General features: G+C 38.0%; 1 protein-coding gene across 5 annotated transcripts in view; it reads right to left on the bottom strand.

Moving 5' to 3' along the window:
- The window catches only part of AP3B2 (adaptor related protein complex 3 subunit beta 2), a 64,151-nt gene that overhangs the window by 22,495 nt on the left and 17,000 nt on the right, over positions 1-24,656 (bottom strand). Inside the window, exons 1-17 of one of the 5 annotated variants that reach the window (XM_075208200.1) lie at positions 24,276-24,542; positions 18,254-18,329; positions 18,090-18,164; positions 17,796-17,891; positions 16,381-16,541; positions 15,591-15,657; positions 13,806-13,988; positions 13,364-13,543; positions 11,178-11,275; positions 9,721-9,775; positions 6,691-6,762; positions 6,119-6,181; positions 5,030-5,162; positions 4,446-4,555; positions 3,987-4,163; positions 2,284-2,470; positions 1,096-1,226 (exon numbers count right to left, since the gene is read on the bottom strand). In XM_075208200.1, the coding sequence (XP_075064301.1) occupies positions 1,096-1,226; positions 2,284-2,470; positions 3,987-4,163; positions 4,446-4,555; positions 5,030-5,162; positions 6,119-6,181; positions 6,691-6,762; positions 9,721-9,775; positions 11,178-11,275; positions 13,364-13,543; positions 13,806-13,988; positions 15,591-15,657; positions 16,381-16,541; positions 17,796-17,891; positions 18,090-18,164; positions 18,254-18,310 (1,845 nt within the window). In that variant the 5' untranslated portion in view covers positions 18,311-18,329; positions 24,276-24,542. The other 4 variants (XM_075208196.1, XM_075208197.1, XM_075208198.1 and 1 more) reach the window with 4 other exon arrangements.

Here is a 24,656-nt window from a genome sequence, read left to right as displayed (position 1 = left end):
AGTGATCTTGCTTAATTTCACCAAAATCAAAACTTTTAGATTTAGGTGAAATTGTTCTTTAATTAAAATGTTCCATTTTGTAACTACCTCTTGTTTAATCACCATACAGAGGATAATAAAACAGGAAGGAGTAGCGTACAGGTATTAGGGTACAGCATTGTCATAGAGGCATGTGCTATAAGCAGAGGTACTGCCATAGGGAAAAGCGGTTGTAACCTTATTGCAGGAGAGAGGCAGCAGAAAAACCTAGTGTGATTACAAAAACAGTAATGAAGAACATGGTTCAATAGAGGATGTATTTGGAAAGAAACATTTAAGAGATCATTACTTAGGAAGCTGTAGAAAATCTATACTTACAATATCTGAGGAGACTGGATGAGATTAGTCAGGGAAGAAGCTTGAGGGTACTTATGGTAAAGGTCATGCTGAGCTACATGAGCACACAGATTATGTCAGGCTGACTTCCATGCACTTTAGGCTTGGGTTCACGTGGGACTGTTCCAGTAAAAGATATCACTGGTTGCAACTGATTTTCCATTCATGTGAATTATTCTCATTAGCAACATGCTTTATATTTTGGGCAATTTGCCATTGTGTTTCTGAACCCAGCCTAAAGAAGTTAGGAGCAGATTACAATCTCAGTGGGAGATCCACCTGTAGAGCACTGTACACAGGAAAAGCATTGCACGCTCAAACACACACAAGAGGCACCTCTTTCCACTCGCCCAGGAGGCTGATGTGACTCTCTATGGGTTCAGTGTCTTCCTCTTCCTGAGTACAAGGGGAAATAGCTGATTTATGGCATGTTCCTAAGATCCGCTAGTATTTATGTTTTCCCTATACTGCAGACAACATTGGGAGAAGTTGGGCACAAGCTTTAGAATAAACTGGAACACTAAATTGACACAGGCAGAAAGAGAAAATCAAGCCTTTTGCAGCAAAAGCGTAAGCCTATTACAGCAGAATGTACAGAAAGCACCTAGAAGGGTACAGAGTTTGTTGCAGGGAGTAAAGCAGCCTTGCACCGTACGGGAGATTCAGCTTGCACAGCGGTGGGCATTCCCCACATCCCTATATACTCAGGTTAGCACGCACAGTTTCCTTCACCTCCACGTTGCGCACAGATGGATCGGGAGCCTCCTCTGGCCAGTCTGGAAGCTCCTGGTACCCAACAGCTTTGGCATTCAGTAGGTGAGAGAGGGAGCCCAACTGAAAGTGATCCCGATCTGTGTAGGGAGAAGACAACTGGTCACTCCTTACAGTAACAAAGGCCCTAATTCCTAATTATGCATCCTTGGATTCATGTCCTGCCCTTGCTCTCTATTTCTTCCAGTTATTGTTCCTTTACTTCTTCTCCGTATTTGTCTCTCTGAAGTCTATCACTACACTATCACTTCAGAGGTCATGTTTATTTTAAACATCTAGAATGCCTGTTTAGAGGGGACATTTACTGAGCTGTGATTTTGTTAGTGGTTTTTAAACTGCCACACATAGCTGGCGGTTTTCACCTCCAAACCTCATCATTCAGTGGTTTGGAGGTTGAAAATTCATGACTTGTGGTCATTTGAAAAGTCTTAACTCCCAGAGAAAAAGAGGTGACTGTGAGAGGTGAGACACCTCAAACAGCATGGGGTGGAACTATCTGGCCAATCAGAAGATAAGAGGAGGCACAATACATTTATTACTTATGTAGGCAATGCTTATTTATTGATAAAGGGGGCAAACATAATTAATCATCTGATGGTTATAAAATTATTTTAGAAACATATTAGGGGGAGCCAAATTAATGTATGATTATATTAAGGCAATATTATTTAATAGCATGTTAAGGGGGCAATATTATTTTATAATTATATTATGAGTACAATACCTTTTTTTTTTTGGCGAGGTTGGCAATAATAATTTATTTATTTTTTTGTCAAACTGCAGCTTGATAAATTGCATGCTTTGTATTCTTGCCACGATTTAAAAACTGCCAAAAACATCATAGAAAAACGAGCGGTTTCACTAAATTGCACTTTAGTGAACTTCCTGATTAGCCTATCTCCTCTGAGCCATATACCAAGAATACCATTAGCAAAGGCTGGTAGTAGAATAAAGACACGCAAAAAATGTTAAAGAACTAAAACAGTAATTATTAGAAATAAGTAACATTTTTAAAGAAACAGTCACCATTATATATATTTAGTCGAATCAGAAAATAATAGTTCATGGTGACAGGAAAATTATAGTTATATTTTAATATAATGACCTATGTAATTGGCAGATGGGTTAGATTTATACCTTTAAATGAAGACTCAAGTATAGGTGCAGGTTTCTGTGCCAGGAAGAGCTTCTTGGCATGCTTGCTAAGTGTTCCGCTTTTTTCCACGGGGACAATCAACTGGCGGATGAATCTCGTTCTGTCTCTGATGTCATAATTTTGGTCATACTTGGCCAGATTCAGAACATACTGAGTAAGGAGCTTTGTCTAACAAGAAACATAGAAACGAGAATATTTTATTGAGGAAAACACACATACAGTTAGGTCCATGTATATTTAGACACCGACACAAATTTTGTTATTTTAACTGTTTACCAAAACATATTTAAGTTACAATTATATAATGGATATGGGATTAAAGTGCAGACTATCAGCTTTAATTTGAGTAGATTCATATCCAAATTGGAGGAAGGGTTTAGGTTTTACAGCTGTTAAGTATGTAGCACCCTATTTTTCAAGGGACCAAACTAATTGGACAAGTTACTCGAAAGCTGTTTCACGGACAGGTGTGGTCTATTCCTTTGTTACTCCTTTGTTTTTGCTGTGAATCCACAAAATGCTGTTAAAAGAGATCTCAATGCAAGTGAAATAGGAAAACTAAAAAAAAATCATCAGAGAGATAGCTTTAGGAATGGTCAAATCAACAGCTTGGAACAGTCTGTGAAACGAATGCACTGGTGGGCTCAGGAACACAAAAAGGCCAGGACGTCCACAGAAGACAACAGTGGTGGATGATCGCAGGATCCTTTCCATGGTAAAGAAAAACCCTTTCACAATATCCATTCATGAGACTCAAGAATAGAAAGGCCCTATTAGACTTTTGCCAAAAAACATCTAAAAAGAAAAGCAGCCCAGTTCTGAAACAGCATCTTTGGACAGATGAAACTAAGATGAAACCTGTACCAGAAAGATGATAAGAAAAAAGTATGGAGAAGGCTTGGAATGGCTGATGATCCAAATCACACCACATCATCTGTAGAACACGGTGGAGGCAGTGTCATGGTAAGGGCATGTATGGCTTCCAATGGCACTGGGTCATTAGTGTTTATTGATGATGTGACAGAACAAGCCGGACGAATCTGAAGTGTATAGTGATATACAGTCTGCTCAGATACAGCCAAATTCAACAAAGTTGATTGGACGGCGCTGCATAGTACAGATGGACAATGACATAAAACATACTGCGAAAACAACCCAGGAGCTATTTAAAAGGCAAAGAAATAGAATATTCAGCAATGGCCGAGTCAATCACCTAATCTCAACCCGATCGAGCAGACAAAACTAAAGGCAGAGTGACCCACGGACAAAGAAGAACTAAAGGCAGCTGAAGTAAAGGCCTGGCAAAGTATAACAAAGGTGGAAACCCAGCATTTGGTGATGTCCACGAATAAATAAAAAAGGGCAGAGACACCATAAGAAGCGGGAGTGTAAATAAAGATATTTTGTGGGTCCCTGAAAGTAAGTATGATAATAGGGTATATTACTACTTCCAAAGTAGATAAAACATAACACAGAACACAGTGTAAAAAAATGTAATAATTCCCTAAATATTAAAAGAGATGCAGGTGTGAGGTTGTAGAATAACAACTGAGGGCCAACAGAAGTACAATTGTGATATGTCACAATACGGAAAGAGCAACTATTAGATACTTGTATGGAAACTAGCACACATCTCTATTAAACTGGTGGTATCCATTCTGGTACACTACTGCCAATAACATACCTGCTTAGAGTTGGTCAGGTAGAGCTTTGCAGCAAGGTTTATGGTTTGCAGTTTAACAATATCTTCTTCATTAGTGAACGACTTGGCCATCTTCCTTAATACATCAGGAGCTATTTTAGGCACATGTTCACAGTACTCACCAATCAGCCACAGGATACTGGCTCGAGCCATAGGCACCTTTAAACAGTAAAAAAACCAAAAACAAAAACATTGTCAAGAATGAGGTGTCCGCTGCCACACAAGTAGAATCTAGTCCAACGTGATCATGGTGACAGTTTAGTGGATGTGTGTGTACCCATGTGAAACAGACTGTGTGAACCCACAGACGTACATAACATAATTGAAAGTTCAGGGACTGCAGTCACGAAACCACACAAAATGTAAGTTGATTCTATGTAATTTACATATGGTATTATATAAGCCACAATCCCTTATTTCCCTAATGTGGGTCATGGGTACCTGGATATTGTCGGTTAACTTGGCCATGTGTTTGATTATCTCACTGTGCTGTGCGGGTTGCATTTGTAGCAATTTCTTGATAACCACCACCGATTCTGCTACCACCAGCTCTGCAAGCAATGGGAAAAAAGCTTATAATATAATTTCTTATTAGGACTTCAAGACGTCTTACTAGGAATGGCCGCTAACATGAAATCACCAGGTAACCTGAGGTCCAATGCAGGACAGCAGAGCATCCAGTAGAGCAGACTAACATTACTAAGGGCTGTCAGAATAGATGGTTTCAGGACAAATTACCTCCTTTCCCTTATTAAACCATTCCCTGCTAATTAGCTATGTCAGTCAGTTTGATTAACACATTAGTGTATAATCAACAATAATTCAGTCTTCCATAATTGCTTTAACAAAGGAGCCATACAGCTTGATAAGGTGATCTAGTTCTATTCATCATCATCATCAACATTAATTTATATAGCGCCAGCAAATTCCATTGTGCTTTAATAGTAATTCCCTGTTTATAAAAGCTACGTAAAGAGCATTGTTTTCACAGATGATCATTACTATGTACATTCCTTATTTCTTACCATCCCGGTTTGATAGCAGCTGAACAAGCCCATTGAGGCAGGTGTCGCGGACTTTGCCAATGTTAGTCGCACATCGTCCAATGGCCTGTATTGTAGCAGCCACAAAATCCTTATCCATGCTGCGGATGTAAGTCTGGAAGAATTAACACGTATAAATTATTCTGGACTGTTTGTCTTACAATTTTTTCAGAACTTTGCATATGCAAACAAACAGGGGCATAAAACTTAATTGCCAGCCCCAAAATAAAAATTTTGGGGAGGCCCGTGCTCTGCTCTACAGAGCCGGTGCATGCGCAGTGAAGCCTGGTTTAGGCTTTCAGTACAAGCAGAGTGGGGGTCAGCATAGCAGTTGGACTGGCATCACCAGCCTCCCCCTCACCTACAGTCTCCACAGCCTTCGCACTAGCTGGGGCAGCTTTGGTTCTGTCACTTCAAACAAACATGACTAGAGTGGACTTCATTAAATTATTAACATCTATTTTATCTAATTTAGTTTTAAAATAAGTTTCTTTATATATGTTACCATGATTTGCACACTTTAGCATACCTAAAAACAATTCAGATTTTTTTATTAGGCATTCTCGATTTTTGGAGGTCAAAGGATGCATGGTTTGCTGACGTAGTGGCATGGCCTTTTCTGAAACGGGCATCACATGGACATGCTTTAAGTGGATTGGATGTTGCTTAATTTGTCCTGATTTTCCAATTGGGAATGTTGAGGTATTATACAGTGAGAAGAGGTTTGAGGACTGTCAAGGTCTTATACATTTGCCCAATTAAAACAACTCTTGTACTCATCTCATAAATGGTCCCCACTGTACTAAATCATGTTTGCTTTTAAGTTGTTTTTGAAGTCCAATCTTTGATTGTGCTGACACACATATGGTGCTCAGCTATTGCAGACATCATGTCAAATAGCAATCAAGTCCCTACAAACTAATTTGTACATTCAGAAACTTGATGCTCTAGCTTTGAGCTGGATTTTCATCTGGTAACCATTAGAGGTTATCCTCAACTGTCTTGTAAATTTGTTGAAAAACTTACAAAACTGTTTGATAATGAATACATTTCATTCAGCCACAGACGTACCTGGAACTCTCGCAGTATGATGGAAATGTTGGTCTCATTAGCTAGATTTGTCAGGACTTCCAGCTATACAGGAGAGATATAGTCACATTAATATCATGCATATTTCATTTTTGTATATTCATTTTTTTTTTAAAGAATCACCATTTGCGCCACTTTAAGTTATTTTTTTTATAAGGTGTGTTTGACAAGGGCCAAATCACTCTTTCTGTAATTAGGTTTTATCTCCTGCTCCCCTTTTATGTCTCCAGTTTTAAAGTGGGTAGGGCTAGACCAACCTGTAGTCAATCAGATCATCATAATGCTAACAGAGGCACGGATAATACCAGGATATGAATGTGTTTATCTTCACACAGAAAATATACAAATCTGGCCTGCTATCAAGTCAATGCTATTTATTAGTATTTTAGAGAACAAAAAAAACATTCAAATCTAAAAAGAAGTTGGGTTGAGTATATATATATATATATATATATATATATATATATATATATATATATATATATTACACCAAAACACTTTACACTACACACGTAATGCAAAAGTATTAAAAATGATATGCATACTCATGTTACCTTCAGAATTTTAATCTGGGTTGGGTCAGTAGATCGGATGTAGAAACTTTTTAGGTACGGCTCAAACATGCCCTATGAATAAAAGTAATAGTTAAAAATAACATTGAATTGAGAATGTTTAATTCATTTTTTCTAGTTGTAAGTTCTTATAATAACCTTATGTTTGCCCAGCCATTAGTTACTTATACAATCTGCAACTATATCAGCTGAACACTAATTCATATTGGAAAACATGGAGCAAATAACAGATCTGTCGCAACCAACATTTGCTTTTATTAGTTCATCTAATAATAAACTGATGAGCGTGAACATCTAACTAGTGGATGCAGATTACCAAACATTTGTGTTTTTGTCTATATACAACACTCAAGGCTGAAATATTTGCTGTTTGGGAAATGCATCAATGCCACCACCATAAGAGGTGAAACACTCTTGTACTTTACATACATCCAGTTATGTAGTGTGACAACAACACACAGAAAACATTGAAATGAATTGAATCATTATTACAAGCAAAACTATTGAGTGACTTCTGTAGAATGTACCTGCCAATTAGGGGCAGTTGCCAACTATGCACTTGTATTATTTCCACTAACTAGTCATTAAGTGAGCTGGCTCCGATGAGCGCTGTATTCAAAGCTGAAGGCAATGCTAGTAATTCGGGAGTGAAGTACGACAGGCTAGACATCATAGGTACAGCAATAAAATATGCAGAATGGGCGAAAATGTGGGAAAATTACATCTGCATCATTTTATGCTGTTGTCATATATTTCACTGCTAATCACGTGAACAGGGCATGCAACATGGCATAAGAATCAAATGACCACTATGCCTGCAGTATATTACAATTCACTTCATATTCCATTTGGAACACAACAGAATACATTAAAAAGAAATTGCTCAAGTGGATGAACCTTTAAAATGTCGAGTCAGACCCAGACTTACTTTTGAGTCAACCTTGAGGCAGACAATGGTCTATAAAGGGTACATCAATATACATTAACCCCTGGTTTACTTACGCAAAGTGCTCATGTCTTTGGGAGTGATGATGACCACATGTATGTGTTATTTTCCTAATTCATGATTAGCATATCTTCCAAGATGTGAAATCATGTCAAAATAAGCCCCGTCTTGATGCGTCTAGAAACGTCCAATTTTAGACAAAACTCCGCCCATTTTCCTGTAAGCCCCACCCATTTAAAGGTCTACAAATCAGGACTCTCCCTCCAAAATCAGTTCAAAGGGGAGTCATGGATTGGGTCATAATCATGACACCTCTGTTGCAATTATCAATAAAAACTATTGGCCTGGGACCAGAGACGTAACTATCATGGGTGCAGGCGGAGCGGTGCCTACAGGCCCAGAGATGAGGGGTGTCCAACAATGCCAAGTCATCCACACCTCTAAGAACCCCTTTCCTGGGACAACAAATGTCTGAGATATTGATAATATGTGTGTGCCTAATATAAATAAGGCACCAATGTGAATAATACAGAGCATGGAAAGGAGACCGAAAACCTAGTTTACACCAACATGGAGCACATTATCATCATCATCATCATTTATTTATATAGCGCCAGCAAATTCTGTAGCGCTTTACATTATACCAAAGTATTACTTATTTGACATCATACATATATGTTTTAAAAAAAAATTCTAGTTTAATATAAGAGTGGTATCTCTATATGTGAGGGATAATTTGATATATATTACATAGTAAGGCCAAGTCATATTTCATGATATTTCAGCCTCAATTGGCGCTGTTACATTAACGTATTTAGACTTACGATGAGCAAATAATATGGCAGCTCACACTTATGGTAACAAATGCACATATGCTGGTTATTTAAGTGTCATAACTGATTCATTTTATCATTCTCTCTACATCCATAGAAAAAAAAGTAAATATAACTACTAATAAATAGTGTGGATTTTCCCTTCAGATTTAAGAGAAAGGATATCTGGCTAATGTGGTGCTGACAATAGCACTAAGAAATGCCGGAGATCCTGGTTTGAATCCTATTGTCAGATCCCTGGGACTGTGGACAAGTGACAAGTTACTTTGTCTACACTAAAAAAATACAATAAAAACTAGATTGCAAGAATAGTTGATGGTAGAAAAACAATTACTGAACAATGCTATATACTGTATGTGCTATATATAAAACAATAGATAAAAAATAAAGTTATGTGATTGCACACCGGAATAAATGTTGTAATTGTCTTTACCAGTGTTACCTTTAAGTTAATAACTGCACATAGGGTACACACCCACTGGTGTTTTAGATATGTTTTTTTTATCATTAGTAAAACGCATATCAAACAAAAGTGCATTCAATTCATGTTTTATATGTGTTTATTCCAGCACTTGTATGCTTTCCAATTTACTGAAACAAATGGAAATGGAACAAATACTAGTGAACAAATACTTTCTGAAAAAAGCTATCGCAACATTACGCAACAGGAGTAAAGAAACACGTGCCTGGGTATGGTAACACTGGGAATAATGATAATAATGATTTCTAGTGTCAGATCCATTTACATGAAAATTACAAATGTAAGAAAAGTGCATATAAAACGCATTTTAAAACTGTTAAGGGGTATGTGCCCTATGCATGCCATCAGTCTACCCTATATTTAACAAGGCAATGACTAGGAGCAGGTAAATATCATAGATACATGTACAGAGGAATTCAAAGTAAATCAAAGGGCACAAGAGATCAAATGCTGAATCCTCAAAAAGCCAGCCTAGGGGGAAGATGAAACCTCCCAAAACAAAGTGTCAGATAACAGCTTCTGCCAAGCAGAGATGAGTACAGTCATTAAACAGATTGAGACGCACACTGCACACTGTGTGATGATCATCTCTGCAGCACTACTATGTCTTTCAACAGGCAGGTGATTAAGTCAGGATTCTGTTGCGAATTATATAAATTGGATACGATATAGATTGGATATAATGTAACTCGTCAGATCATTGCCACTGATGGTCCATAGAACACGATCATTTACTAATAGGACTTACTTACCCTTCTCTTGATTGACATTGTTGCCACATTCTGAAGTACTACATATTGGACCTCACTGGGGAAAAAGACAGAGAATACTATTTAGAAGAGTACAAACATTAATTAGAAAGATAAATACAATTATAGAGGGAGATAGATGGGAAGTAGAAACTATATATTAGGATACACACAGAGTTTAAGAAACCAGGAGAGAAGGAAACAAATGTTAGCAGCAGTCACAAGCAATAAACAGATGTGTAAAAGTCACAGAAAGTCATGATCACGTCAAATCTCCTCACATCGTTCATTAAATAATATAAATCATGTGAAAGATCTGATACCACCAAAGCAACAAAGATGTTCTTATACTGATACTACAGAATAGCTACTCATATATTACTTTTTTGCACCAGGAATAGTCCTATTATGTTTTAGTTGATGAATATAATTTTTTTTATAGATATTGCTATGGTTGAATTGTAAAACTATGTACATTAAAGTGCTGAGATCCTTTATATTGCAGACAGAGACTTTGTACACAGATAATGAAAGGACAATGGTTCAATGAAGATTTGTTAATCATTTTGCATAAATCTTTATAATTTAACTTTGGCAAACTAGTCTATATATGTTTACACAAGTCAGAAGGATAACAGAATGCCGCTCATTTACAGCTGGACATACATTTTCTTGTGTAAGATACCCATTTCCATAATCTGCATGCACATCATAAATATATACATATATGTCTGTATACACATGTAAGGTTTACATGCATCTCCTTGCGCTTGGAGAGGTTGGACAAGGGCATGTTCATGTCATTTCTACGCAATTAAATGTGGATGCAGGTGAGACAATACACAATGATGAGGATGACTATCAGCAGCACTCTCTAGCCGCTTCTGATTGGCTGAGTGTATCTTGACCCCCCTGCTGATAGTACTACCGTCGTTAGTGTTGCACCTATATTACATGAAGCTGCAGCCATTTATGATTAACATATACCAAAACTGGACACTCTAAGCAGCGTGCTTGACTGGCGTCTCCAAACACGTCTGTATTTTGGCACAAATGAGAAACACAGAAATTTGTATTTTTATGTGTCACAAAAGGACTTATATAAAACTCTAAATCAAACTCTCTTTGTTGATTTTGCTGATTGCTAATTTAGCAGCCAAGAATATTTGTTACCAACAAGTTGTTTATGGACCTACGGATTCCCCAGTGCCAGCCTTTGAGGTGGGCATGGCACATGGTTGTAATGGGTGGCATAGGTTTCATGTGAATGAGAATCCATCTGTACTGACTGCAATACCAACTGCAGACCTGCATGTTATTTGAACTATACAATAATATAAGTAAATTATCCAGGTAAATGAATCATTTTTATTTGCAACAAAATTCTGACATACATTACTTACATAGATATTTCCCTAGGGATAATATATATTTGAACATTCAGATGGCTGTTTTACTACCTGTGACTGCGCAGCAACCGAACCAAGGCCTTTGCTATAACCCCAACTTCTGCTTTTGGTGCCAGATGAAAATATAGTTGTGCCACTGCCATAACCACCTGTGGAGACATTGACAGACATGACAGCATGGAGACATTGACAGACATGACAGCATGGAGACATTGTTCAGACATGACAGCAGTCCAATCCTTCTCATATCCTTTCCTTTCTCCCCCAGCTGTACAGTTAGAGAGCTACATTTCTCAAGACCAGAATGTGGTGGCCCGCAGACAGAAAACAGGAGCCCAAACACATTACATGTGTACCAAGGCATTAACAATAAAGACCTCCCCAAACTGAGAAACAGTCTTAAATCATCAAATACAGTTATTCCAAAGCAGTATAGAAAATTATACTGGTACCATGGCAAATCATTGACTAGGGGAACCATCTAAGAGTTCATGATGAATATTCTACAAATTCATTTTTGTCTGTAATGTCTTGTTATACTTTGGTTGTGTTTGTTCCTGTTCTATTTGCTAACCACTGAATGCAAATGCCATACTACATATACTAATACCATTAATGGGGGGGTTGTTTACTAACATTGATCAAAGGTGCAAATCTGGAATAGAATCACAACAACCAATTAGTAATTAGATTTTATCTGTTAGGGAATTAAGGTTATTTATAAAAATACAGAACATATGGGCACACATAGCTTCTCATTCCAGATTTGGGAGCTTCCTTTTGCTCCTACTTGGAAAGTCATATGGAGAAGACACTGAAATTTTAGCTTTTAAGTCCATCCTTTTTCCACTTTAAGATCAATCCACTTAATACATTTAAATGTTTCTGTTTTCTCCTAAAATATTTAGTCTTATTTGTGTCTTAATTTAATAGTGAGAGGGGACATTGGGACTTACTTTATAACGTGTGTCACTTTATTGTGTTTTAAAGCTTCTTTACCATACAACATGTGACTACAAAGTGCAAAAGGCATCACATTGAAAGTATAGGATGCAATTAATTTCCCCATCCATGAGAATATGTCAAATTGATGTATATTGGCAGGAAGATATATTGTCTGTTCTCAAGGAATTCTCGGGTAACATCCCCTGTGCATTGTAATCCACTCAACTCCTCCCATTAAATGATGCAAAAAGTTTCACCCCCCCCAAAAACCTCACAATTGTTATGTGCTGAACACTTTGTCAAAAGTGCAATGTAGAAGTTTTGCATTTTCAAAAATAAATCTTAATAAAAACAGATGTCTGATTGGTTGTTATGGTTCTAGTGCAGATGTGCACCTTTAAGCATTATTAGTAAATAGTCCTCACTCTATGTTCCTGTATTGTTAGTGTGGGCCTGATTCATTAAGGAACATAAGTCCATTTACATGGCGTATTTTGCGTTTTTTTCACTCTGTGCATGTGCGAAACCCGCGCAAAGAATTCACGAGGGAGGGGGCGTATGCACGCACGCAATGTACAGTAAGGTGTGCCAAGGTCAAGTGCAGGCAGCAGCGTCCGATCCAATCTTTGGGCATCTGTAAGGTAATTGTTTTTCAGTCGTATCATTTGCACCAGCTACAGGGCAGGTTTAAGTGCTGATAGTGATGATGGTCGCTTATACATGCTAGAACATGTGTTGGCAATCAATAGCAAATATAAAAATGCATTTTATGCACAATATATATTAATAAAATCCTGATATATGTATTTCATGCGGGGGAAATTATATAAAGTTTTTTTTAATGATTCTCATTAATGACTATATTATAGGTATCTAGCAGAGTTACTGTCTCAATACAGCAAGTGCCGTATATGCAGAGCGTAAATAGTCCTGTTTTCAACAAGAAAGGTTTCTTCAGATCCACTTATAGTTGAAAATGGACGTGTATGCCCAAATTATGTTTGTTTTTTAAAGAACACACAATATGTTTGCTTTGCGTGCCTTAATGAATCAGGCCCTGTATGTTCATTGTTGTATATTTTATTGTGTAATGCTGCAGACAAGTGGGTGCTGTATAAATACATATAATTTAATATTACTTTTACAGTACAAACTGAAACCTTGTATTTATGATAAACAAATATTTTAGCACAGGATAACTGCGGTAGGTACAGCTCTTGGTGTGCATTAATGAAAGCCCTAGATAAGATATTTCTATGAGTATGTTGAGATAAGGAGTAGCATTATCTTACAGCAGCATTGCGACTCTGCAAAAGGGGTTTAGTGTTGCGGAGAAGGAGGCGGTGGTCCGGGTCCATGATGTATGGCTTACGCTTCACCAGAGACGATGGCTCTGACTTCTCTTCTTTGCTCCCTTCATCATCGTCTGAGCCATAGAAAGCTTTCTCTGGGTTGTCCTCGAGGAGAGACTCCTGCCAGAGGTAACGAGGATAAGAAAACTAACTTTGCAGAACATATTGTAACAAAGTTTTGGTTTACTGAGGTTAACTGTGAAAAGAATGTTAAAGGGTAGAAAAAGGGTGAAATAAAAAAAACAGAAGGAGAATGAGCAAAAGAGCAAAGACAAATATAAAGCAGGGTAAGAGGTAACACAAACATGGGATAGCAAAAGAGAAGGAGATATGGAAGAAGTCAGAGTGTGATGAGAGAAGTGATGGTCTATGCAGAACTCACATTTTGATTGGGGTTCAGAAACTGGGTCCTTGCGTAACGTGTCAGCATATTGATAATAACCACCTGCCCCCACTCCTCCACATCTATCAGCAGGTTACACAGCTTGCGGTAATTCTTATGAATTAGATCAATACGCTCAGGACAGACCTCTTCAAACGCCATCACTACGCTACCTGCCACCAGCTTGGGGAAAAACAGTGGATATGTCACTTCTGAGAGTAGGCTTAGAGTACTGCCACTAATTATTGTAATGAATCAATTCACTGTTATACAGTCTTATTAAGGGTATTGCTCATTGCACATGTGATTACTGCAACCATGTTGAATCTGCTAAATCTGTGAATAATTCTTTCTCTAACAGTTGATGAACTACAAAAATGCCAGTGTATGTGTCTATTAAATAAATCCCAAACTCTCAGTCAGAACTGGATCATTGTGAAAAATCCCTAGTCCAGCCTTAGACTCAGTCTGTTATCTTTGCTTTGGATTTAAACGTCTACATCTTCTTGCACCTTTGACATTCTATTCCTATCCTGAGGTTATCTGGCTTGTGGTCCTGTCCTGTGTTTTTCAGCCTTTTCTTTATCTCGGTACCCTGCCCTATGGCCCTATCCATTCTGCTTATTCTGCCTTCTGATCCACTCTGCTTACCCTGCATTCTGATCCACTCTGCTTACCCTGCATTCGGATCCACTCTGTTTACCCTGCATTCTGATCCATTCTGCTTACCCTGCATTCTGATCCACTCTGCTTACCCTGCATTCTGATCCACTCTGCTTACCCTGCATTCTAATCCACTCTGCTTACCCTGCATTCTGATCCATTCTGCCTTCTTATCCATTCTGCTTACTCTGCCTTATTATCCTGTCTGCTTACTCTGCCTTCTGATCCACTCTGCCTTCTTATCCATTCTGCTTACTCTGCCTTCTTATCCTTTTTGCTTACTCTGCCTTCTGATCCGCTCTGCTTACTCTGCCTTCTGATCCACTCTGCTTACCCTGCATTCTGATCCACTCTGCTTATTCTGTCTTCTGATTCACTCTGCTTACTCTGTCTTCTGATCTACTCTGCTTACTCTGTCTTCTGATTCACTCTGCTTACTCTGTCTTCTGATTCACTCTGCTTACTCTGTCTTCTGATCCACTCTGATTACTCTGCCTTCTTATCCATTCTGCTTACCCTGCCCTCTGATCCGTTCTGCTTACCCTGCCTTCTGATCCACTCTGCCTTCTTATCCATTCTGCTTACCCTGCCTTCTTATCCTTTCTGCTTACCCTGCCTTCTGATCCATTCTGTTTACCCTGCCTTCTGATCCACTCTGCCTTCTTATCCATTCTGCTTACTCTGCCTTCTTATCCTTTCTGCTTACTCTGCCTTCTGATCCACTCTGCTTACCCTGCATTCTGATCCACTTTGCTTACTCTGTCTTCTGGTCCACTCTGCTTACTCTGCCTTCTGATCCACTCTGCTTACTCTGTCTTCTGATCCACTCTGCTTACCCTGCCTTCTGATCCACTCTGCTTACCCTGCCCTCTGATCCGTTCTGCTTATCCTGCCTTCTGATCCATTCTGCTTATCCTGCCTTCTAATCCATTCTGTTTATCCTGCCGTCTGATCCATTCTGCTTACCTTACCCTCTGTGTTGCTAGTGTTTATCCCTGCCTTGTGCATATTTGTACTTTTTATGTAACCTGAATCTAGTCTGGCAGGCTTTATGTCTTGTTTGTTCTGGTTTCAGAGATAATTATATAAATACATTTTATTGGATAATAATGTTAAACTCACTGTTGTTTTGTCAGACAGCAGTTTCTCTATCACTTCGATGAGTTGGTCCTTCTGGTCAGAGTCCAAGCTGCGAAGACAAGGAGAATGGAGGAAAAATTGATATAGATGATAAGAAGAGACTAACTTGTCGTTGTTTGTTTATGTAATGGAATTTTAGTCACCCTCTGAGCTAGCAGAACAGTTACCCCACCCATGAGATGGAGGTACAGAGAAATAGCATAAATATTGTAAGTACAGGTCACGCTAACACACTGTTAAACTTGGCTATAGCACGTGATGTGTACTAATTGTTCAATATGCAATGGTATAAATTCACTAACAGGGATAAGTGGAAGAGGACCAAACATGGCATCACCACAAATACAACACCATTACAGATCTGACAAACATGCACAACTGTTGTTAGTGTAACCATTACTCTCTCTGTTTCTGTTATTCACAAATTTCTCTTCAATAAAGGCTAGACTGGAAGTAAGTGTACGTGACCCTCCCAGTCTGTTGTTATTAGGAGTGAAACAAATGCTGATTAACAATATAGCTTTGCCCACTTAGTTGTTAGCAATAATAAACAATATTTATACTCGCATGGCAAAGATTAGTGTTTGTTATTATCCTACATGTTGTTTAAATGTATATTTATTGAAAGGGGTTTAATTCTATTATTATAATATTCCAATAGTAATACGTTTAGAAATTGATTTGCATTCAGTATGGCATGTAATTAAAAGCATACTATACACTTTCTTATCAATGCATACACTGTGTTTATATTAATTTTACCCATTGTTACCTATACAGTTTGGGTATAGCATGTGCTGCTGTCTTGCGCACATAGGGAGACATGTCAGAAGCAGCTTCCTTTATAGCAAGCATCATAATTGGCACAATGATTGGCACACGGATACTGGAGAGAACACGCAGAGCGCTGGCACGGATCAGCTGATTGGGATCCTGCAGGAGAAAACATACCTCATGTCAATGAAAGTTTTTGCTCAAAACAACACTGAAATTCAATACATAATAAAACATGTTGCAGATATTAGAGGCCACTGATGCACAGTCATGCACCAGGACCCTTTGAAATTTTAATGTAGAATATATAATTATAATTTAATTATTAAGTAAAGTCAGTTTGTTAAAAGAATAAGAGAGGCTCGATTTCCACTAGTTTTTCTGTTTTGGCCAATGATAATGAATGTCTTCTGTTCTTCCAGGGCAGAAGAAAAGAAATGTTATAAGTTGTCTTGAATTAATGGGGTACAGCATAACATTACCAAGAGATGGATGGAAGGAAAGATAATGGAGTGTGTAATTGTGTTTTGAATAACATATACAGGTGACAGCTAGTGAGGAATAGCCTGATGATATGGATCAAATAAATAAATAATACTTGAGTACAAAGATAATTAGTACATGGATAGTAGGGTCATGTACAGACCCTCACAGTTGTGCAGTTAATTTTCTAAGCATAAATAAGTCTATTTCTCTGCATAGTACATATGTAGGTGGAAGCCCCCATGTTGTTTTTGGGGAATTTTCACCAGAAATTGGGGAAGCACCTACTTTGTGAGTATACAAAAACATGCACATGATGGAAAGAGTAGAAAGATCACAAAGTCCTGCCTATTACTAATCTGGGATCAATTTCACCTTTTTAATTTTTGCACTAAAATACTGTAAGCTGCAAAAATTGGTAAATTTCGTAAAAGTAGGCGTGGGGTGTCATAAAAGAGAATTTACATGGTGCTTTTGCGCTTGAAAATCAGATGTTAAAATTGGATGGCAGATTGAATTCAGTAAGGAGTCCTATTTACTATAGTTATTTGAACAGCACTGACAAGTCTTTCCTCTCTCAGTTGGCATTGTAGGTGGGATGCAGCTTGATTCTAGTAATGAAGGGCAGTATCCTATTAGTAGTTTGTGTGCCCCAGGTTATTGTACTAGAGAGTTTTAATATTTGAAGTATTTCACTTTAATCTGGGATGTTAATATTAATTTGGTGGTGGCCAGAAATCTGCTGAACCACATCACGATAAATGGGACTGTTAGGGGGTTCTAAGTTTAAATATTAATCTAAAATAACATTTATTGACAAACACTCTGTATAACCCTACCAAGGGAAATGTACACATATTATTCTTTCATAGAAAGCAAGTAGACAAATAAACACTTGAGCATTTAAAAGGACCACGGACTGTGACCAACCTTTAACCCTCGCTGAAAGGTGGAGATGGAGAGAAGGGCCAGATCCTGTTGCTCCTCAGCATATCGAACCAAATAGACATAAACCAATTTTTTTACCTGAAAATAAGAGAAAAATAAGTTTTGCACGTTAAGTTAAATCAAGACAGTGTTATCCTCATAAATAATGTGGGCACTGGGGAGCTGTATGATTGTCTACACATCTAGCTGTGAGAACACACTGGTGATACACTGTACTGTGTCCCAGGTGCCACATCCGGCTAAGCACCCCACCCTGTCCCTCTTCTGTCACCTCACCTCAATGTTCTTGCAGGCCACATTCTTCACAACAGCTGGAAACAGGTCAGATGTATTCTTTCCTCGAGCTATCATCTAAGGAAATCATAAGTAGTTTTATTTAATCAAAGCATCTTAATACTCAAGATATCACGTATTTTGTAAGAGAAGTAAAAATGACTCACAGCAACAATCCTCTTCATGGCTTCCAACTTAAGAGAGTCCTTGTTACTGTCCAGCATTTCTTTCAAGTCATCATGTCTGCAAAATAAGTCAAATAAGAGTAACTTAAAGGACACTGGAGGAGCAAATGGTGATTGCAATGAACACTGGATTTACTGCAATGCTAAGTGGGTTCATTGCACTGTATGAAAATGATTTGTGCCATTGGGTTTGATTGTTTTAAAGACCCAGTACTGAGATGCATATCTAATTACTTAAAGACCAATCCCCAGTGACAGTTCTATGTTTGATGATTTGCCCCTGGAAGTATTTCCCCTGTATTGCTGTGCTCAGTCTTGCCATGGTGTATGACATGAAACTCTTCCACAACCTCACCTTTATAGCAGAAAAATGATCATTATCACCTGTTTGGTATGACTGGTTAATCATACACTTGATTATAATCCTACAAAAACCCTGACTTTGTGCAAGTGTACCTAGAAGAATTGATGCTGTTTTGAAGGCAAAGGGTAGTCACACCAAATATTGATTTGATTTAGATTTATCATTCACTTTTCATTTTGTTAATTGATAAAAATAAATTATTAACACTTCCATATTTGAAAGCAGTCTCTTTTTTACACACCTGACTAAAAATGTTGCACAGTATTATGTATATATAAATATATATATATGCACACACACATTTACACACTGTATATATACACCCACATCTCATATGTACTGTGTGTGAGGTACTTATGTTTGGGAACTGTATTCAAATTTTGGCAACTATAATAGTATCAGGTGAGGTTTTCTTGAAGTGTGTTTTTATTGGGCAACAACATCATCCATTATGTTAATGCAAACCACACATTTGCCTACGGCTTTGCTGTGATTGGCTATATAGCAGCAGGAGCTGGAGAAGGGGTAGTGCGGCTGCTGTTATGTGTGAGTGGGGGACTGCAGACAATAAGTGCTGTTACTATAAAGCAGAAACACTGGGGGACACCAATAACTCCATTTGCCATGTTAAGTACAAAATAGGCAAATAGTCAGCTTTCCATCCCCAGGTACCGATAGAATAGTACAGTATATTTTGAATATATTTTTAAGTCTAAAAATTACAAATTATTTAAAAACGCTTTGACGCTGATTTCTTGAAGTGATAATTAGTACTCTGATGTATTGTCAAGTTATTTCACTGGTTTCAATTTCAAAAGAGTTGTTAATTACTATTTTAGAGACTAAAATTTCATATTCCTTTTGGCATGTTTCAAAAAAAATAAATGCTAAAATAAAAATTTTGACTAGTCAACATTTTATTGAAATTTCAGAAAACCACATTGTTATTAAGGAACGATGCATCTGAATTGTGTATTTAACTGAAGCACATTCTGTACATACCCACTGGGTTTCACAGAAGCGGTTCAACCAGTGCTGTCCTATTTTTTTCCCATTCATGTCTATGGCCAATTCATTTCACTGGGGTTATGTGCTAAATATAGCAACCCAAGTGAACTGAATGGACCATAGAAATGAATAGGCCATAAACATGAATGGATCTGCACAGCACTGGTAATTGTTTTTTATCACACATCAATAGAAATTCAATAATCGCTATTGATGTGTGATCAAATCATGGAGACTCTGGGACTCACCCCAGTGCTAGACAATCACAAGCAACCATTGTTGGAAACCGCGTGTGATTGGCTGAGCAGCAACTGCCAATGCTGGCCAATTCATTCTTCTGTAATTCTGTAGTGGGGCTCCAAGAGGAGCGATTGCATTATTTATAGTTTTTCATTTTCATTTCTACTGGGCTGAAAGACTACTTTCCCATGGATTAAAAGAAGAAAATGTTCCCATTGGACTACAAATATGGAATATTCCCCTTTGGATTATAAGAAGAAAAATTTTGCTTTTTTATTAATAAATTGGAGAATGGGGGGTGGGAGAGTTACAGTTCAATAAGTTTTTTTTAATAATTGTGTCTGCTTTGTTCACACTGTTACTTTTCCTGCATAATGAAACGTGGTTCAATATACTGGGGTCCCCTGGAGTGCCACTCTATACGTACCAATGTTCTTCATTACCCCAGTACATACAGTCCGGGGGTGTCACTTTTCAGAATGGTCTGGTAATCTGGTAGGTTGGACTGATTCTGCTATTTATTTTTAATTTGCAGAGCTTCTCCCATTCATTTCAATAGTCCATTCATTGCAATGGGGTTTGTGCATATAGCACCCACCATGGAAACCCCACTGAATTTAATAAGCTGTTGAAATCAATGGGAGTAGCTCTGTGTCGTTTGCGCCTGTACGCATTCATAAATGTATGTGAGTGAGTCCAGTGCCTATCAACCATGGGTTAACTGCACATCAAACACATACTCAAATAAATGGTAATGACGATGATGCTCAAATCCATAGCGTTTATATGTGTTTTCACATGCGGTTTGCACTTGTGTTTTTTGTATGCACATCAGTAACATTTTAAGATTAACTAGATTCTGAGCAGCTTTTTGTGCTCCATTCTTCAAGATTCCTAATCTTGATTTCTGCTGTGTGCACATGTAAAAAGAACAAAATAACTTTTTTTTGTTTGCACTCTTAGTTAAAATATATCACCCTAGAAAACAGAGTGTTACGTTTCCACAACTTGACACTGGCCTGTGAAATATTCATCAGTGGTTTCTGGTTGCACCAGGATGAAAGGGGATTATGGTAACCACAGCAACCCTGGATACCGTTTACTTTTACATTGATACTAAGTACACTGCTGTGTGCCCCAGTGTACACCTCCCGTCAGTGATGCTGAATATCTATTTACAAGGAAAAGCTCTACAGAGTGACACACAGTAAACATAGGAAAAGGGCGCACTGGACAAAATAACAAAGTTTATGGTAAACTGAAACAAAATAACAGATGTAATTAGTACAGACAATCTGTAATTTGTATTCTGTCATATCAAATCTAGGTTGTATGACCAATCAATCAAGAGCACAAACTTAAACACAAACACAACTATTATAACGTGTTTGTGTTGGGTATTAGATACATAACAAAAAATTCTTGAACTGCATAAAATTAAATATAAGGGGGGACACTGAATTATAATGGTGTAACATGATTTAGCTCATGCAGTCTTGACATCTAGCAAGTTCATCCAATGAGTAATAAGAAGATACAATTAAGTTGAATTGCCTAGTAAACAGTGAAATGAACATTTAAACTTTGAGGGAAGAGTCAACATAGCAGCGTGAGATTTCTCACCTCTGAGTGAATTTATCACACAGCAACTTCAGCTAGTGACCATGCACCATCCACTGCTACTTTGCACTAAGTGAATACACATTACTTGAGGACTCTGAGGCCATTCAAGTGGTAAATCACAGGAAGAGAGTATTCTTCTCTGTAATATTAATCTGTTTACATTGTGCAAGTTGCTGGCTCCTTGCTGCTACTGGCTTGTCACCACTAGGTAGGCTTTTCTCGCTGTTTACACATTACTGACACTTACCCAATCCACATGGTAAAAGCAAAATAAAATGTGTTACATATAATCATCACCATTTATTTATATAGCGCCACTATGTCCGCAGCGCTGTACAGAGAACTCACTCACATCAGTCCCTGCCCCATTGGAGCTTACAGTCTAAATTCCCTAACATACACACAGACAGACATATCACGTAAGTGACATGCCCTGGTCTGGGGCATTTCATATTCATGTAATATATATGATGCAGTCAGTAGGATTATACTAGTCACACTGGCATAAGAATATGAAGAAATGAAGGGCTGTTTAATAGGGGATAATAAAGACTTTCTAGTAATGTAGTATGGATAGAAGATGATTGAAATAAACCCTTTCATTTCAGACTCCTGACCCTTTGTTTCAGAGAGGAAAGTCTCCTCTTTAGGCCCATTACTCACTGGCATAAAAATACATGCCCTTACCATCTTACTTAATCCTAGTAAAAGCATGTAAACATATATTCAAATGGATGTAAATGCAATTGCGTTGTCATTGGCGTTTAAACCAACACTAATGGGTAGAGATTACAAAAGTGATTCTAAGATAACCTAGGTGAAATAAAAAAGAGAACCTCAAGTATAACCTAATTATTTTTATCCTAATCCTCGTATAACTTTAATATTAGCCCAAGTCCTAAATCTAAAATGACCCCAAGATTTTGATCCTGATTAGTATGGGGGCGATGGGGGCCCACATATCATTGGAATCCATCTTTGGAACAGAGTGTTGTAGCCTTGTGTTTGCTCTGGTCTAACAAGCACTGCCTGCGTTTCTATCTGTGTGGAGGGATTTACTTGTCATCACTTCTATTTACTTTCCTGCTCACAAGCCCCTGCAGTGTATATGTCCTGTTCAGTGCTACACGTAATGACCTACATTTACCTAGTCGTGTAATCTGGTCAGAAAGTTGGAAAATACATTATTAGGCTTTTGAGATTTTCTTTAACTCTGAATGTAAATAAATATTAGAAGATATAACTGAAGAGTTCACTACAGACAGACTTAGGAATGAATGAGATGTTTAGAAATAAGCGAGGCAGTTAGGAATGGACAGAGAAAAGAATAATCAATGAGATATAGTATTTCATTCACCGGCATCATATCGTATTGCAGCAAAAAAAATTAAATACCTGCATATAGCTAAACATTTTAATAATAATTGTATTATTTTCCAGCAACATTCCACACAAATTTCCTGTTTTCTAACAGATCAATGTGATATTATTGTTCCTATATAAAATAATAAATCTGACGTGCATATTCTATACATTCAAACCCATTAATGTAACCAGATCTCACCTTTAATACAGGACACGTATGAAAAAAAAGGTGTGTTACATGTATTGGTTGTCATAGATAAATATATTATTCAGCATTTATTTTGTATAAGTGTAAGGCATTAAAGATGGTGCCTGGAGCACCATCATATATGCAGGTGATCCTTTTATAAACAGAGGGACATATGTTATTCCAGCTGGATCCTACATACACTTAGGTATTACAGTGGCTCCATACCGCACAGGCTGACACTGAGAGCTAGATCCGCTGTTTTCCATGCTGCTTTCCATGACTGGAGATTTGAGTAGTTTCAGCTCATCTGCTTGTAGTGCATTGTAAAATGTTTGCACTCCCCCATCTGGGGCCAGAACTGGGCTTTTCGCCTCTTCTGATCTGTGATTCTTTACCAAATTGACAGCTGTCACCGGCAATTGCAAGAGCTTCCGCATGGGCTTCATATCTAGCAGAATGCAACAAAAGGCACAATTCTGATGTGTTCAGTAAGAGGTCTAAAATATAATTCCTAGTATGTTCAAGGACAGGATAAAATGTTTAATAGTTCAGAAGTGAGGTTTAGGGAGCTCAGAAGAAGTAAATCATAGCCAGTGTGGTGTGGGGCAGCAGAGCATCCAAATGTAGGTCCTGGAGTCTCCCTGTGGAATGTGGAGTGATGCTTTCTGTAATCAGTCACTTGAGTGTCATACCCAGCACCATCTCTGCCAGGTTCTTCTGGAAGTGATGCTCCTGCAAACCAGTGGAAAATACCAGTATAGTGTCCTTGTGATCAAATGGCCACTATGATCAGCAGATGTTCTAATAAAGAGATCCGTATGATCAATACAAAGGAAAATATGTCTTATAGGTTCCTCAGTCTATTTCTCTTTCTGCCTTTATAAATAAAGCAAGGATCCTATGTTGCTTCAGAGCCATATTTAGAGGTCTACTGGTGTTCAGATAAAGGGTTTTCTCTTTAGACCAGTATTTATTGTGACTTATAGGAATAAAGTCTGTCTACCTGACTCCCTTTCATCTATGAATACAGTGCTCTGAACAACCACTATACACTTTTATACTGAGGGTCATATTACAGACCCCTTCCCCTCCAATTTCCTTCCCTCTTCTTTCTTTCCCAACCTCTTGGTCACTCCTCACATATCCGATTTCATTTCTTTGACTACCACTACTTTAGCCTGCCCCTCTATCATGTATCTTCATCCAATTCTTACCCTTTATCTCTTCAGTTTTTCCTACCCCTTTGTATCTCGCTCTCCTTACTCTCCTTCCTTCGTTTCTTCACTCCTCAACTCCCATCACTTCTTTTTTCATATCCTTATCTTTCATGTCAGTGTTTTCAAAGTGTCGCTGTTATCTATCCTGGATTTTCCATTGTCTCCCTCATCTCCTGTCTTTCAGTTTTTCTCCTGTTACATTGTCAAATTGTAGTCTGTTCTTTTCTCCTGTTCCTCCAGCTGATCCTGTTTCAGACACTCTTTCAGCCACGTTTGCAGGTCATTCCCCTCCTCCAGCTTTTCCCACCCCTCCCACACATACACATCTCTCAGAGCATATCTGTGTGAATATGACTCAGCCTGAATGATGTGGTACAC

This window comes from Mixophyes fleayi, chromosome 4, assembly GCF_038048845.1.
Source record: "Mixophyes fleayi isolate aMixFle1 chromosome 4, aMixFle1.hap1, whole genome shotgun sequence".
In the NCBI taxonomy this organism is placed as follows: Eukaryota; Metazoa; Chordata; class Amphibia; order Anura; family Limnodynastidae; genus Mixophyes; species Mixophyes fleayi.
Note: the sequence above shows the minus strand (reverse complement) of the source record. Positions and strands in the feature narration are given on the sequence as shown.